Raw genomic sequence first — 16277 nt, forward strand, 5'->3', positions numbered from 1 at the left:
TATTCAAAGTCTGTAAACAAGTGCTTGAATCCCCACGTCCCCAACCTCAGTTTAAGCTTGTGAATGTTTAAGTCCTTCAATCAAGTTTTAACTCTTCCACATGTGTAAGGAATCAAGAGCCTTCTCTCCCTAAATTATTTGTATTTTATCATACAGCCTGCAATGCAGTAAATCACAGTGAAAGCCCTGGGAAAAACAAAACAACATGATCTTTACAGCAGGACTTGAAACTTTATAATATTAAATGCATTTAAAGAAGCTTCCCATAATAAAAGCGTGGGTTTTCATTTCCAGAAATCAAGTCAATTAGAAACCCTAGGTTCTACTTAAAAACCCATTTTGATCTAAAAGTGAAAACAGTCCCCTATCCATAGTCATTTTATAAACTCTATACAGTTTCACTTGCAGAGATTTTTTTTTTTTTTTTTCCAGTCTGGAAAACGGTAGTGCAATTAGTTTTACTTTAAGTTATTTAGTCCAGGATGTAAATAGCTCTGTGGAAAGATAAGAAGATGGTGTGGTAAACAAGAACTTTTTGCAAGCCCATGCTGGCTTACTAGTCCATTAAAGCTTGTAAGTCCATAGTGGCTTTCAACAAAATGTTGTATATACATCACTAATAACAAAGCAGAAATAAATAGGCAGAAATGACTGTAAACTGTCTCATCTCTTAATGATTTCTCAGTAATAACTGGCTTGATGAACTGATTATATAGTCATTTAAATAAGCAGACAGTAGACAGTTGCCCTTAGGACACTCCACTGCGGCATCCAGTCTGGAGAGCCCCAGTGGAGTTACATTCCTAAAATTAAAACAACACAAAGGGAGGGGGTGGAGGACAGGAGGTAACAGTTTAAAGATGCCCCTTGAACGAATTCCATCAAGTCAGCCGGTTCACTTAGACTTCTTCTTAAAAAGGCTTTTAATTTTTGATGGCTTTTTGCTTTTCTCTCCGTGATGACAAAGATCGTGTGGGATGCTGCTTATCCTGGCGACGTGAGGGGCTTCCTGAACTGCTTTGCTGTCGTTGCCGGCGGAGGAACAGGATGTGTGGCGAGGTTTCGGCACCGGGATGCCGCTAGAGAGCTGGTTCATGCTACAGGATTTCTCCAAGATGCCATTGTACACTTTGCTGGCAGGACTGAAGATCATACTCTTCGTTTCTGTCAGACCCACACAATCAGGAGAGCCCCGCGAGGTATCTGCAGTTACCGGGGACTCTCCTCTGGATGAATCCTCTAGAGAGAGCTCATCCCGCGATATCTTGCGAGGAGACAATGTCTGGTATATCTCCAGGCTTGAGGGAGGAGACTGTTTCCTTCCAATGGAAGAATTTAAGGAGTCACATTCTGAAGCCGTGTCTGGTACTTCCCTGGATGAGAGGGAGACAGAGGTAAAATCTTAAATCAATATTTTTTAAGACTACCAGCCGACACTGTAATTAATTCTAACTAAAACAACTTCCATTTTTTAATCTATCAACATGTAAATGGGAGAAATGCTAAAATTCTGCACGCATTTTGACAAAATCGGAAACTTACTACTTTAAATAATACAACTTATCAAAGCTCCATGTTTAATATTTACATGAACTATAAAAATGGAATCTTCCAATCTAAGAAACATAACTCAAGTTACACCTTCTTCAATTGTCAGACAAATAAAAATGTTTAAATTTTACAGATTTAGTAATTTTATTTCAGCTACTTTTGTGTTTTGTTTCAATACTATTTTTTCTTTCTAAATCACACAGTTGACATTATATATTTTAAAAGATGAACTTCAGTCACTGTCTCTCCCTTTATTTTTTTTGTCATTAAATTGATGAAATATATCTTCCTGAGGTAGGAAGAAAGGAATATACTAAGCTAAAATGTAAGTTCTCCCAAGTTTAAAAATGGGGGAAGGAAGCTGAGGTACAATTGAGAGGGGGGGATGGGAGGTGAAAGTCAATGACATAACACTTTTTTTCTTAAGTTTATTTATTTATTTAGAGACAGAAACAGGGCTCGAGTGGGGAAGGGCAGAGAGAGAGGGAGGGAGAGGGAAAGAGAGAGAGAGAGAGAGAGAGAGAGAGAGAGAGAGAGAGAGAGAGAATGAATGCCAAGCAGGCTCTGCACTGTCAGCATAGAGCTCGACACGGAGCTCGATCCCACAGACTGTGAGATCAGGACCTGAGCTGAAATCGAAAGTCAAACACCTAACTGCCTGAGCCACCCAGGCCCCCCAATGCTATTTTTAAAAAGGCAGACATTCAATAAATTCTCATGGATTTATCCCTTTGTGATTTTTGCCCCCGCCCCTTCTCCACAGTAAAGAGAGAAAATGAAAAGACAAAAGTTCACAACCCCAAGGCCAACATATAGTAAATGCTATCAGCCATTACTTCAAAATATACCTCAAATCCAACACTCGTCACTCCCCCACTGGCACTGCCCCTCTTTCTGAACTACCCACCCCCCTGGACTCACCTCAAGGATTGTGATGGCGTCCTAACGGGTCTCCCTGCTTCCCTTCTTGTTCCTCCCTCCTAACTACTTCTCTACACAGATGCTGAAGTGGTTTTTAAAAACTCACAGCACATCATTTATTTGCTCAAAACTCACTAACGCTTCCTCCCATACTCAGGCTAAAATCCAAAGACCTTGTCAAAGTCCACAAAGCCCAGCAGGATCAGGACCACGGCGACCCCTCCAGCGGAAGGCCACCATTCCCCGTCTCATTACATCATGGCCTCCTCCTTGTTCCTCCCAACGTGCCGATCTCGTGACTCCCCCAGGGCTCTTGCACCTGCTGTTTCCTCTGCCTCCGATTTTCCTTCCCTCCATCTCTACATGGCTTATTTCTCAATGTCTTTCAGGTCACTGCTCAACTGTTCTCTCTCCAGAGAGACTTCCCCTAACCACTCTATCCAGGAAGTATTCTCTTTCTTTTTACCTTTGTGTAGCATCCCAGAAAATTCCACTACCTAAAACGATATTTTGTATTAACTTTTGATATGTCTCTCCAGAAGAAAGAAAAGTTAATGAGGACAGGGAGTCTTTCTAACTTCTGTATCCTCTGCACTGGAGTAGTGGTAAGCTCACAGTGGGTATTTAATAAATATGTGATACACTCAATGAATGAGCGAATGAATGAACAAATGGACGAGAGAGAGATGAAAGAAAAGGAGAAAAGATCTCAGATAACAGAGATCATGTCTTACTTGTTCTGATATGTACCACACATGACACAAATATTGTTCACTCTCTGAAAGAAACGGTAAGAAATAAAAAGTAGAGTCACGGTAAAAAGTAAGTGGCAAAAGGAATAAGGTGGGACAAGGAAGAGAGCTGAAGCCACAAGAGAAAGGCAAGAACACAGATGATCATAATCCACCAGCTAGAGCGAGGCCAGGACCTTGTCTCACTTGTCTTGGCAGCTCAAGTTATTAGCAAGTGCACGGCATACGGCAAGGAACTAAGTTCATATTTATAGAGTAAATGAACTGAATGATCTCTCACCTCAGATGACCTGTGATTACTCTCATTATTCACATAGTGATATTACTTCTGACATGTTTTTCACGTTAATACCGTGTTTTAAACCTTGATCTTAGATGGCTCAATGTAACTGGTCATTTCTATGTATTTTACACATGTATGTGAAGATTGTTTCTATTACACTACAAGCTCTCAGAAGGTACAAAATCCCCTGGGCAAATAAAGACTTAAATGATGCTTTCACACAATACAGTTACACGTGCTGCAGACTTTTTAAGTGCTTTTACAATATGATAATGGGGAGTGCTTACGGAGGGCACAAGGCAGCTCAGATAAAAAGAAAGGACTCAGAAATCAATCGCTGGTAGGGAATTTTCTGTTAGCTTCCTTTTGGAGTGGATACCCATTAATTATACAGCATATATCACTGTTCCCTGAAGCTGTTCAGCTTCCAGAACCAGAAGCTGATTTAGTTAGAATTTTATAAATTTACTTCTACTCTGCTTTGTGGTTTGGCTGCTTGGTGTATGAAATTCTAAGCTAGGTTAAAAATATTTCAGAAACTGGTCTCTAAAATCTAAATAATATGTGAAAAGAATACTGATCTAAGTTAGGAGACCTAGATTCCTGTCCTGGCCCTGCCATTAATCAGCCACACAACCTTGGGCAAATCACTTAATGTAACCGGGACTCAATTTCACTGTCAAAGGAAGATAATTTGATTAATCTCTAAAATTACTTCTAGTTCTAACATCCTAACTCCAAAATAAATAATGAAGTGCTGCTTCTTCTGCATAACCAGTCAGCTTTGGAGTGCAGGAATGGTATAATCTGTGAGCATTTTTTTTTTTAGAACATATATTCTTTGGAATGTTGAGCTTAATTATGTGTACCATTTATGCTGTTTTTTTTCTATTTCTTTCTCACAGTGAGGAATAGGTGAATTCGTGCAAGTTTAATGCCTATGTAACAAAACTCAAGGTACGATGTAAATGAGCATCCATGTACATAATGCAGAGAACATAAAAGATCAGTAAACAGTAAATGTTGTTACTATTACTGTTTTGTAAGGGTTCTAGTGGTTCATCATGTAAGAGACTAAATAAAGAGGAAAAGTTTTCTGAATCCAAATTCTCATATTTACTGTGCATTTCTGACATTGCTATTTGGAAGGAAGACTAAACATTTCCATAAACGTGAAAATTCTACTGGACACAGAGCTCTAGCTTTCCTATTAATTTCCATAAGCCACACAAATTGGTTCTGTCAGTAAAGCCATCTTGCAGGTGGCCACAGTTTTACTGTGAAGATTATACAAAAAACTAATCAGAAAGTGGTATCCACGCAAAGCCATGTCAAATTCTCCAGCTGTAATGAGGATACAAACCTTGGACTATCTGCTCAGTAATATGCTGTAATGATCTTGGCTACTCACAAAGTTGACTCTCACTAGAGATAAAACAATCATGTGTGAAAATTATCATTTGATGACGATGCCAACTGAAGAATCACATGACAGAGAAGAGCCACAACAGGTCACCGAGAACAGCCAGCCATTGCCTCTGGTTTTCTTTCTCATCTGAGGACAGAAGACTTTGGGGCTACATGGCTGCTAAGTGTTACAAAATCAGAAGCCAGCGTCAGTTTTCCTGTCGCTTACTGCCACACTGCTCCGAAGACAGACGTGGTTTAGGAGGGAGCCTCCGATCAGTGGGGCTCGTGGAGCACGGTGGTCCTTTGGCTGGACCGAACACACAGCTGCTATGCCCACTTTATGCCAAGAAATTCGTGTGAACGTAACGCCCTCCTTTAAGTTCTTAACATTTTCTTCCACCTTTGACGCCTGATAATTCCTGTTCACTAGCCAAGTACTAGCACACGACAGAAAAAACCATTAAGTGGCAACAAGTATTTTAAACAGTCATATTTAATGTTTGTGTTCAAGTATATTTAAGTTCATGCCTTTGTATTTTACATATAAAACTGCTCACAAGTCAAGTTTGTGCTGTGAGACTTGAGTCAATTGTGTGCAGTGGTCGGTCTCTAAGCAGTTATATGTCAGAATATCTACCTCTGCCTGTGGTGGGCGGAATTCTGAGACGGTCCCCAAGTTTCTAGCTCTGGGGTACACACACGTCCCGCCAATCATTCTATCAAACGCGAACAGAGGTGCTGCCATGAAGGGGCTCTGCGGATGTCATTAAGGCCCCACACCAGCTGATTTTCAGACAGAGAAAGGACTATCCAAGTGATGAGTGAGCCTTTTAAAATCACGTCCAGAGATCAGAGACAGGGGGCATCACAGATTCCAAGGGACCTGTCAGAAGGCCTAGTCTCTGAAGACGGAGGCCACGCACAGCAAGGGCCACTGTGCACCTGCCAGGAACTGGCAGCAGCATGGAAGCAGCCTGACAGCAGGCGTGGAAACCGGGACCTCCGTGCTGTAACCACGGGAGGCGAACTCTGTCACAACCAAAGGAGTCAGAAGTGGCCCTCAAGCGTCAAGGAAGAACAAAGCTGGGCAACCACCTTGCATTTGGCCTTGCGAGTCCCTGAGCAGAAATCCCAGGCACAGCAAGCTCGGACTTTGTCAAACAGAACCCGGGGCTAATAAACGGATGCTGCCCGAAGCTGCTAAGTCTGTGGTCACTCACTGTGCAGCAACAGAAAACTAACCCAACGCATCACTCCCAACCCACCTCCCCACCACCCAGCCCAACATCTACTGTAGTCGATTCACTGCAATACCATTGCTTTTCAGCAGAGAAGTATATGGCCTCCTCCTCCTCCTCATTGCGATAAAGGACAGGGCAACTTGACACCGAGAGGATATCGGGATCCGGGGAAGGCAAGGAGTGCTGCGGGTGCTGAGGGTGCTGGGGGTGCCGGGCGTGGACCTGGTGAGGGGCGTGCGGAGGAAGCTGTGCGCGTGGACACTGCGGCGAGGCCGGCACGATGCTGCGGCGGGAGCGGCACAGGCTGCTGCTTCTGGCTAACGACCCAGCGGGTTTGGCCATGGTCCCTGAAACGAAGCACAAACACACACATGCACATGAGACCAGGGCTGCCTCCAGGCACACTGTGGACGAACGCGCGCGCGTGCGGACACACACACACACACACACACACACACACACACACACACACACACACACAAGGGAGAAGGGCCCTTACTACCCACCACCCCGGAACGGGCCCTCGCTGGGTAAGGACCCGCATTGGTCATTACCCTCCCCCATCATCTCTACTGCTTCTTGGCAAAGTTCAGAAATAAAAAATTAAAGTGTGATAAAAATGAAAGCAGGTCTAGAAAATAAACAGAAGAGAACATAAACACATGAGGCTCTAACATGAAATTTGGCATTCCTAACCACAAAGTCTTGAAAATTTACCCAAGATAGTAAATCTTTAAGTTAATAAATCAATACAGCATATTAAGGAATCTGTACTTTGTTGCAAAACTTTGTTAGTTTCACCATTACAGGATGAAAACTATTAGAAAAAAAAACAGGCTGCATTTTTCAATGGGTATCTCTCGAGATCGTGTAACTTGTTTGAACTTCAAGAAGGTTTTTTTTTTTTCTCATGTTTCTAGTTTTGATTTAAATTCTAGTTAGTTAAGATACAGAGCAATATTGGTTCCAGGGGTAGAATTCAGTGACTCATCGCTTACATATGCTCATCACAAGTGCCCTCCTTAATACACATCACCCATCTAAGTCTATCCCCTGCCCACCTCTCCTCTAGCAAGCCTCAGTTTGTTCACTGTAATTAACAGTCTCTTATGGTTTGCCTCCCACTCTTTAAGAAGTTTTTACTCAAGGGTCATTTGAACACTGTATACATAGTCTCCCAACCAGTTAGGCAGGGGTCAGACAAAAACTTGTTTCCTGACCACTGATGACTGTGGAACTAACCAGAAGTCTTAGATCATCTTGTTTCTGCTGCCAGTCTCTGCCTAGTCCCGTGCAAGTAGAAAACTGCCCCTACACACTTAATATCTTCATAGAATGGGCACTCCATGTCCTTGCCTTAATTGAAACCTAACACCCCGAAGTCAGAACAGCCTTCGCAAGCTGAGGCTGCTCCCCGTTGTGTATACCTCATGTGCTGCAACACCAGAACATCAGGTTGGTGGCCTTCTCATTCCCCAGCACTCTTCTCTGGAAACCCTCACTCCTACGCCCTTTTATAAAAACATGTTCTTTCTGAAGCTAACACTAAGCCTCTTGAAACTGCCATCTCTACAACCCCATTCATCCCACCTCCCAGTCATTTCCTTACCTATCTATCTTCCGCTTGAGCAATCTCATTGGGAAGACCTCCCAACACCTTAACCACTCGTGGTTTCCCCTCTTCTCCAGACATTTACACCGCCACCCACTCTTAAACCCTGTCTTGCCCTAGTCATTCAGCGCTGCTCCATTTTTGGTATTGTATATCAAGACGGCAGACGGACAACGGAGATTCGGACCATGTGTCTACCTTTCTAGTTCAAACACTCTGCTCCTTCCACTTATCTGTCCCATTCTCTACTCCAAGCTCAAGCACCTTAACTCTTTTGTGTAGTCCTTCTGTTGCCTTTATTTGCATCTTCTACATCCCAATAGCATTTAAAAAATGCGGACACAATAAACCTAAAAAAACAAAATGCTAAACAATAGCAGCGACAAAACACTCGTCTCCATCCTCAGACTGTTTTTCAACTGGCATATCTCTCTTCCTCTTATGAAGAATTTCCTCTGTTACTTTCTCCACCACTTCATTTTACTTCATTCGGAGTGTAAAGTGCTCACATATAATTTCGCCACAACTGTTCTCAACGATTCATAATCTATTCCCTTGTTGCTAAATTCAACAGATCGCTCAATCCTTCCCTGACATTTGACCAGCACCTGACATTGATTATTACTCTGTCCTTCCCTTGACTTTTCTAAATGCATTCACACACTAGGCTCCTTTTACACAACAGAATAAAGAAAAATAATAATGCAAGTGATCACCTCAAATTACACAGGAAAGAATTTGGTGAAATTTAACATCCACTGATTTAAAAGGAAAACCTTTCTTAGTAAAACAGGAATAAAATTAATTTCCTTAAAAGCAATCTACCAAAACCAAAACCAAAAACAAAAAAAATAAATCACATTTCACGGTGGAGAGCATTCCCTTTCAAGTCAGAAATGGCAATCGTTATTGCCTGCAATCACTGCTATTATTCAACATTTGACTGGAAGTCTCAGACTAGAAAATAAGCGGGGATGGGGGGGGGGGGGGACATAAGGACTGAAAAGGAAAAAAACAACTTATTACTGCACACACAAAAAAATCCAAAAGACTCATATGAGAATTCACTATTTCTGTATATAAGATACTTAGCAAAGTCAACAGCACTTCCCTAGACATCAGCAATAAGCAATTTCACATATAATTTTTTTTAAGAAAGTTAACGTGTAACTACCAAAAAAAAAAAAAAATCCTATGGGGATATCCAGAAATTAATCTATTTATTTTTTTTTCAGAAATTAATCTTTTTAGAAAAGATGTGCAAGAACAGTACAGAGAAAAATTTAAATTTTACTTAAAGACATAAAAGCAAATCTCAATAAATAAAATTTATGAGTAATAACTCTTCCCAAATGCATCAATAAATTCAAAGAAATTCCATTAAAAGCTCAATGAAACTTTTCATGGAATTTCATAAGCTAATCCTAAAATTCATACGGCCAAGAATAACAATTCTGAATTTGAATAATAAAGGACGATTTAGATCTAGCAAACCCCAACACATACTATCAAACTATAAATAGCAACTAAAGCAGAATGAAAGCAATGGAACAAAACAGAGAGCCTGTAAGCACGTGTGCACCTGTGGAGAGAAGTGGAGTTACAGATGAGCAGGGAGAGAGCAGGAATGAGGCTGGGACACCTGTTTATCCACACATCAGGAGACAGATTTAGATTCCTATCTTGCAATATGAACAAAAATAACTTCCAGGTAGATTAAAAGACTAAGGGATTAAAGCAAATCTAAAAAACTTTTAGGAGAGGAAACATCTATCATCTTCTAAAAAAGACATTAAAAAACACAAATCAGGTTCACCAATTTGTCATTAGAAATGTTCTTTTAAAAACTCATATGATTGAAAAAGAAAACAACAGAGTTCACTAAAAAAGAAAAGCCAAAGCCTGAGAGAAGCTATCTACAACCATCAAATAACCAGACAGAGAGCAAAAAAAGAGAACTATAGGCCAATATCCCTGATGAATATGGATGCAAAAATTCTCAACAGGATACTAGCAAATCGAATTCAACAACATATAAAAAGAACTATTCACCAAGATCAAGTGGGATTCATTCCTGGGATGCAGGGCTGGTTCAACATTCGCAAATCAAGCAATGTGATACATCACATTAATAAAAGAAAAGAACCATATGATCTTGTCAATCGATGCAGAAAAACCATTTGACAAAATTCAGCATTCTTTCTTAATAAAAACCCTCGAGAAACTCGGGATAGAAGGAACATACTTAAACATCATAAAAGCCATTTATGAAAAGCCCACAGCTAATATCATCCTCAATGGGGAAAAACTGAGAGCTTTTCCCCTGAGATCAGGAACACGACAGGGATGTCCACTGTCACCGCTGTTGTTTAACATAGTGCTGGAAGCTCTAGCATCAGCAATCAGACAACAAAAGGAAATCAAAGGCATCAAAATTGGCAAAGATGAAGTCAAGCTTTCGCTTTTTGCAGATGACATGATATTATACATGGAAAACCCGACAGACTCCACCAAAAGTCTGCTAGAATTGATACATGAATTCAGCAAAGTCGCAGGATACAAAAGTAATGTACAGAAATCAGTTGAGTTCTTATACATTAATAATGAAGCAACAGAAAGAGAAATAAACTGATCCCATTCACAACTGCACCAAGAATCATAAAATACCTAGGAATAAACCTAACCAAAGATGTAAAAGATCTGTATGCTGAAAAGTATAGAAAGCTTATGAAGGAAATTGAAGAAGACATAAAGAAATGGAAAAACATTCTGTGCTCATGAATTGGAAGAATAAATATTGTTAAAATGTCAATCCTACCCAAAGCTGTCTACACATTCAAAGCGATCCCAATCAAAATTGCACCAGCATTCTTCTTGAAGCTAGAACAAGCAATCCTAAAATTCGTATGGAACCACAAAAGGCCCCGAATAGCCAAAGTAATTTTGAAGAAGACCAAAGCGGGAGGCGTCACAATCCCAGATTTTAGCCTCTACTACAAAGCTGTAATCATCAAGACAGCATGGTATTGGCATAAAAACAGACACATAGACCAATGGGATAGACTAGAAACCCCAGAACTAGACCCACAAACATATGGCCAACTAATCTTTCACAAAGCAGGAAAGAATATCCAATGGAAAAAAGAGTCTCTTTAACAAATGGTGCTGGGAGAAGTGGACAGCAACATGCAGAAGAATGAAACTAGACCACTTTCTTACACCATTCACAAAAATAAACTCAAAATGGATAAAGGACCTGAATGTGAGACAGGAAACCATCAAAACCCTAGAGGAGAAAGCAGGAAAAACCTCTCTGACCTCAGCTGCAACAATTTCTTACTTGACACATCTCCAAAGGCAAGGGAATTAAAAGCAAAAAATGAAGTACTGGGACCTCATGAAGATAAAAAGCTTCTGCACTGCAAAAGAAACAATCAACAAAACTAAAAGGCAACCAATGGAATGGGAAAAGATATTTGCAAATGACATATCGGACAAAGGGCTAGTATCCAAAATCTATAAGGAACTCACCAAACTCCACACCCGAAAAACAAATAATCCAGTGAAGAGATGGGCAGAAAACATGAATAGACACTTCTCTAAAGAAGACATCCGGATGGCCAACAGGCACATGAAAAGGTGTTCAACGTCACTTCTCGTCAGGGAAATACAAATCAAAACCACACTCAGATACCACCTCACGCCAGTCAGAGTGGCTAAAATGAACAAATCAGGAGATGACAGATGCTAGAGAGGATGTGGAGAAACGGGAACCCTCTTGCACTGTTGGTGGGAATGCAAACTGGTGCAGCTGCTCTGGAAAACAGTGCGGAGGTTCCTCAAAAAATGAAAAATAGATCTACCCTATGACCCAGCAAGAGCACTGCTAGGAATTTACCCAAGGGATACAGGAGTGCTGATGCATAGGGGCACTTGTACCCCAATGTTTACAGCAGCACTTTCAACAATAGCCAAATTATGGAAAGAGCCTAAATGTCCATCAACTGATGAATGGATAAAGAAATTGTGGTTTATATACACAATGGAATACTACGTGGCAATGAGACAGAATGAAATATGGCCTTTTGTAGCAACGTGGATGGAACTGGAGAGTGTTATGCTAAGTGAAATAAGTCATACAGAGAAAGACAGATACCATATGTTTTCACTCTTATATGGATCCTGAGAAGCTTAACAGAAGACCATGGGGGAGGGGAAGGAAAAAAAAAAGTTGGAGAGGGAGGGAGCCAAACCATAAGAGACTCTTAAAAACTGAGAATAAACTGAGGGATGATGGAGGGGGTGGGAGGGAGGGGAAAGTGGGTGACGGGCATTGAGGAGGGCACCTGTTGGGATGAGCACTGGGTGTTGTATGGAAACCAATTTGACAATAAATTTCATATTAAAAAAAAAAAGAGAAAATATTAAAAAAAAAACAACAACAAAACACTCTTCCAGATCAGTAAGGAATCTTGGGAGAGATTCCATAGTAGGAATAAGCAACTCAGATAGGAAGAAATCTGAATGACAAACACTAATAAATGAAACGGTACTCAACCTCAAAAGTCACCAAGGAAATAAAAATTGTAATAACACTTTGGTATCATATAATACTCAGGCAAGTCACAAAAGAAATCAGATTATCCCAAGTACTGGTGAGGATAGAGGCAGAAAAGCTCTCATAAACGGTGGGTATACAAAGGAACAGAGCCATTTTGAGAGCGACCTCACAATGCCTAGTAACAGCTGCCCTCCCGATGACTGAACGCGATCCATTTTCCAGGTATCCACCCAGAGACTCTCAAACTCATGCATAAAGGAGATAAAGGAAAGGTAAGGTAAGGATGCTCACTGCAGTACTGTCTGCAAAGGCAAAAAAGTGCAAAGAGCCTACCTATCTCAGGAGAAAAATGGATAGACTGTGGCTTATTACCATGAATAAACAGATACACTGTGGTTAAATCATTAAACAGTCATAGTGAATTTAATGTAGTATATTTATATTTAATGCAGTATACAGAAAATTTCTAAATATATACTTGTGAGCAAAAGGAGCTGCAAAACATTACCTACAGTTTGATGAACATTTATGTGTGTGTGTGTGTGTGTGTGTGTGTGTGTGTGTGTGTGTATATATATATGTATATATGTGTGTATATATATATATATGTATATATGTGTGTATATATATATGTATATATGTGTGTGTGTGTATATATATATATACACACACACACACACACACACATATATATATATTTAATTTGAGAAAGAGAGCCTGAGACAGGGAGAAGGGCAGGCAGAGAGAGAAAGAATCTTAAGCAGGATCCACATTCAGCGGAGCCCTATGCGGGGCTCGATCCCACGACCCTGGTATCACGACCTGAGCTGAAATCAAGACTCAGCCACTCAACCGACTGAGCTACTAGGTGACCCCCGTGAGCAAAGTTTTAAACAATTTTGTCTGTTGTTTACAGATACATCTGCATATAATAAAAGTAGAATAGGCTCTTCTTACAACTTGAGAAGAGTAGGAAGGTGAGGCCATGTGCTTTAGCTGTATGTATAATAGTTTATTTTGGGCAAAGAGATGAATTAAGGCAAAATATTAAAATCTGTTTATCTTTGTAGCAAGTAAACATTTTATTTTCAGTTCTTATAAGTACATCTGAAGGACTTAATAATTACAAACTTTTAAATAAATTGCAACCACATTCCCACAGTGAATATTTAGCAGATACTATAAAATAGGAGCAATCTATCATCTGTTCTCCTACCCACAAGGAGCTAAGCTTTGACAATATTTTCTCTCCTTTATTTAATGTTTATTTATTTATTTTGAGAGAGAGAGAGAGAGAGAGTATGAGCAGCGGAGGAACAGAGACAGAGAGGGAGAGAGAGAATCCCAAGTAGGTTCCGTGCTGTCAGCTCAGAGCCTGACACGGGGCTTGATCTCATAACCCACGAGACCATGACCTGAGTTGGAAACCAAGAGTCGGGTGCTTAACCGACTGAGCCACCCAAGGCGCCTCTCTCTTTTTTATTTATGCAAAATTAAACACAGACGGTATTATTCTGTGCACAGTTCTACAATCTTTTATTTTGCTTCCAACACACCACAGGCATGTTTCCTTACCGTTACTTCACTTAGACAATTTACACATACCCATGGTACAAATGTAAAACTTTTCAGAGGGCATATAATAAAACGGCCTTCATCCTGCCCTAGACTTCATCCTACCAAAGCATAAGAAATTGTGCTTTCCTAACTAAGCAGAGTGCAGTATCACTGTTGTGCCACTGGGTGGAAGTAGAGCTCTCAAAGTGCAATCTTTGGCAGGAGTTCTTGTTCACAGATAATAAATTTGATCACAGAATTTCTAAAACATCATACTAAATTTAAAATCAACTTTTATACTTTTTTCAATTTCAAATTTCTCTGTTTTACAATCACTGAAAACTTAAGGTAATTAGCCACACAGAGCTATATTTTGCCCCATCAAAGATATCATATCATATCTTATCAAAGATAAGATATCAAAAGAACTTCAAAACAAAAAAGCCAAGAAAATAAATTAGTTAATTTAGGAAACATATCTTCATCCATACTTCTGATACTGAAGAATTACGGATTCTGAGGAGGAACTGTGACTTTAAAAAGCTACAATTTTTAAACAAAATCAAATACTTATGAATCAGTGTTGCATTTGGCAAGTTTAAGGACATATAGTTCAAATAAACACAAGTTGACAATATTCCAACAGCAGAGCTGGCCCAGATCTAGGTATAACTTTGCAACTGTAACCACCCTGTAGCATGGGGCCAGTGAAATGAGCACATTCCAGCATTCACTGCATTTATAATCTGTCCTCTCTTCCCTCCTGTTTTAAGAGTCTGGTGGCTCCCCAGCTGACTCCTGTTATCTGTCTGCCATTAAGCCTGAGAATTAAAGCCACAGAAATGAACCCAAGCGCATAGTCATTCACTATTTATCTGCAAATTTAGGGCTTTATTTCATAAAAGTTTAAAAATTAGAACTCTGTAAATCGTAACATCAGGAAAACTGTAACAACTGGATAGAAAAAATTCAAACTGGAAAATGTTTACATATGATTTGTCTTGAGACTAAAATTTCTGTGTAAGTTTTCAACCAAATCAATAATTAAATTCCGTTTTCCATTCTTTGGAATCTTGTTCTACCTACACTGTTTCGAAAAGTCACAAAGACTGGGAGAATGAATCAGGCAGGCAATAACAAGGATGAAGAGTTTTTCAAATGATTTCTAATATAAGAATACACCCATTTTAAATTCAAGCTCTCCAGAACTTTGCAAAAAGTCCAAATATGTATTAATAAATTCTAAAAATAATTAACAAAATCTAAAATACTTAAATTTCACCTTCCTACCAAAATGCATTCCTTACAATGTAAAAATTTTCAAAGAATGCAGCATAACAAAGCAATATAATGAAAACTGTCCACGTTAAAACCACCTTTGGGTCAATCAGTTAAGCATCTGACGTCAGCTCAGGTCATGATATCACGGTTCCTGGGTTCGAGCCCCTCATCGGGCTCCTGCTTTGTATCCTCTGTCTCCTTCTCTCTCTGCCCCTCCCCTGCTCTCTTGTGCATGTGTGCACGTTCCCTCTCTCTCCAAAATACACAAACATTAAAAAAAGAATTATAAAAAAAAATTTTTTTTAAAAGCCTCCTTTGGAGGCGTTCCACTACCTAGCAACAAAAAAATGTTTTCCTTAACATAAGCACAGTTTAAGTTTTATTTAAAAGTAAAGGGATTCAGTGCTTCAGGAGTTAAAATACAGCAAGATAATACTCTTCTCAATGAAAGGACAGAATTAGAAAAGCAAACCAACAACAACAAAAACATACCTACTGGGAAGGGCAACTCAATTTAAGATAAATCACAGACAGGCTCAAAGTCACACAGTTGGTTAGTCAGTGGCAGAGCTAGGACCAGAACTCAAGTTTCCAAGATCTTCCCCTAATTTTTACTATAGATTAAGCTGCGATTTGAAAGGATATTTACCCTCAAAGCTGAGTACTTCACCTGTACATTATTTAGCATGTATGATGTATTACTTTATACATATGTGTGTGTATAGATATACACAGACATGCATCTGATGTATTATTCTCACATAATAAAGACAAATTATTAATCACAAGTAGAAAAAAGAGAAAATGAAGAACGAACAAAATTTTTATCATAGATTTCAAAGTCAATGAGTCATAAAAGGCATGGTAGGAAGTTACTTTAAAAACTGCACCAACTCAGGGCGCCTGGGCGGCTCAACTGGTTAAGCGTCTGACTTTGGCTCAGGTCATGATCTCACAGTTCATGGGTTCGAGCCCCGCGTCGGGCTCTGTGCTGACAGCTGGGAGCCTGGAGCCTGCTTTGGAATCTGTGTCTCCCTCTCTCTCCGCCTCTCAAAAATGAACAAACATAAAAAAAAATTTTTAAACTGCACCAAACTCTCTTTTTTGA

At 39.8% G+C, this 16277-nt stretch overlaps 1 protein-coding gene across 2 annotated transcripts in view; it reads right to left on the minus strand.

Annotated features, from left to right (window-relative positions):
- Window positions 1–377: 377 nt before the first annotated feature.
- STIM2 (stromal interaction molecule 2) overlaps window positions 378–16277 on the minus strand; it is a 150240-nt gene continuing 134340 nt past the window's right edge. For both annotated transcript variants that reach the window (XM_019453539.2, XM_019453540.2), the window contains 2 exons: window positions 6232–6505; window positions 378–1373 (listed from right to left, as the gene is read on the minus strand). In XM_019453539.2, coding sequence (XP_019309084.1) covers window positions 896–1373; window positions 6232–6505 — 752 coding nt within the window. In that variant the 3' untranslated portion in view covers window positions 378–895. The remainder of the gene's footprint in view (window positions 1374–6231; window positions 6506–16277) is intronic.

The sequence above is a fragment of the Panthera pardus genome, unplaced genomic scaffold (genome assembly GCF_024362965.1).
Source record: "Panthera pardus isolate Hobbes unplaced genomic scaffold, ASM2436296v1 HiC_scaffold_13, whole genome shotgun sequence".
Taxonomy (NCBI): Eukaryota; Metazoa; Chordata; class Mammalia; order Carnivora; family Felidae; genus Panthera; species Panthera pardus.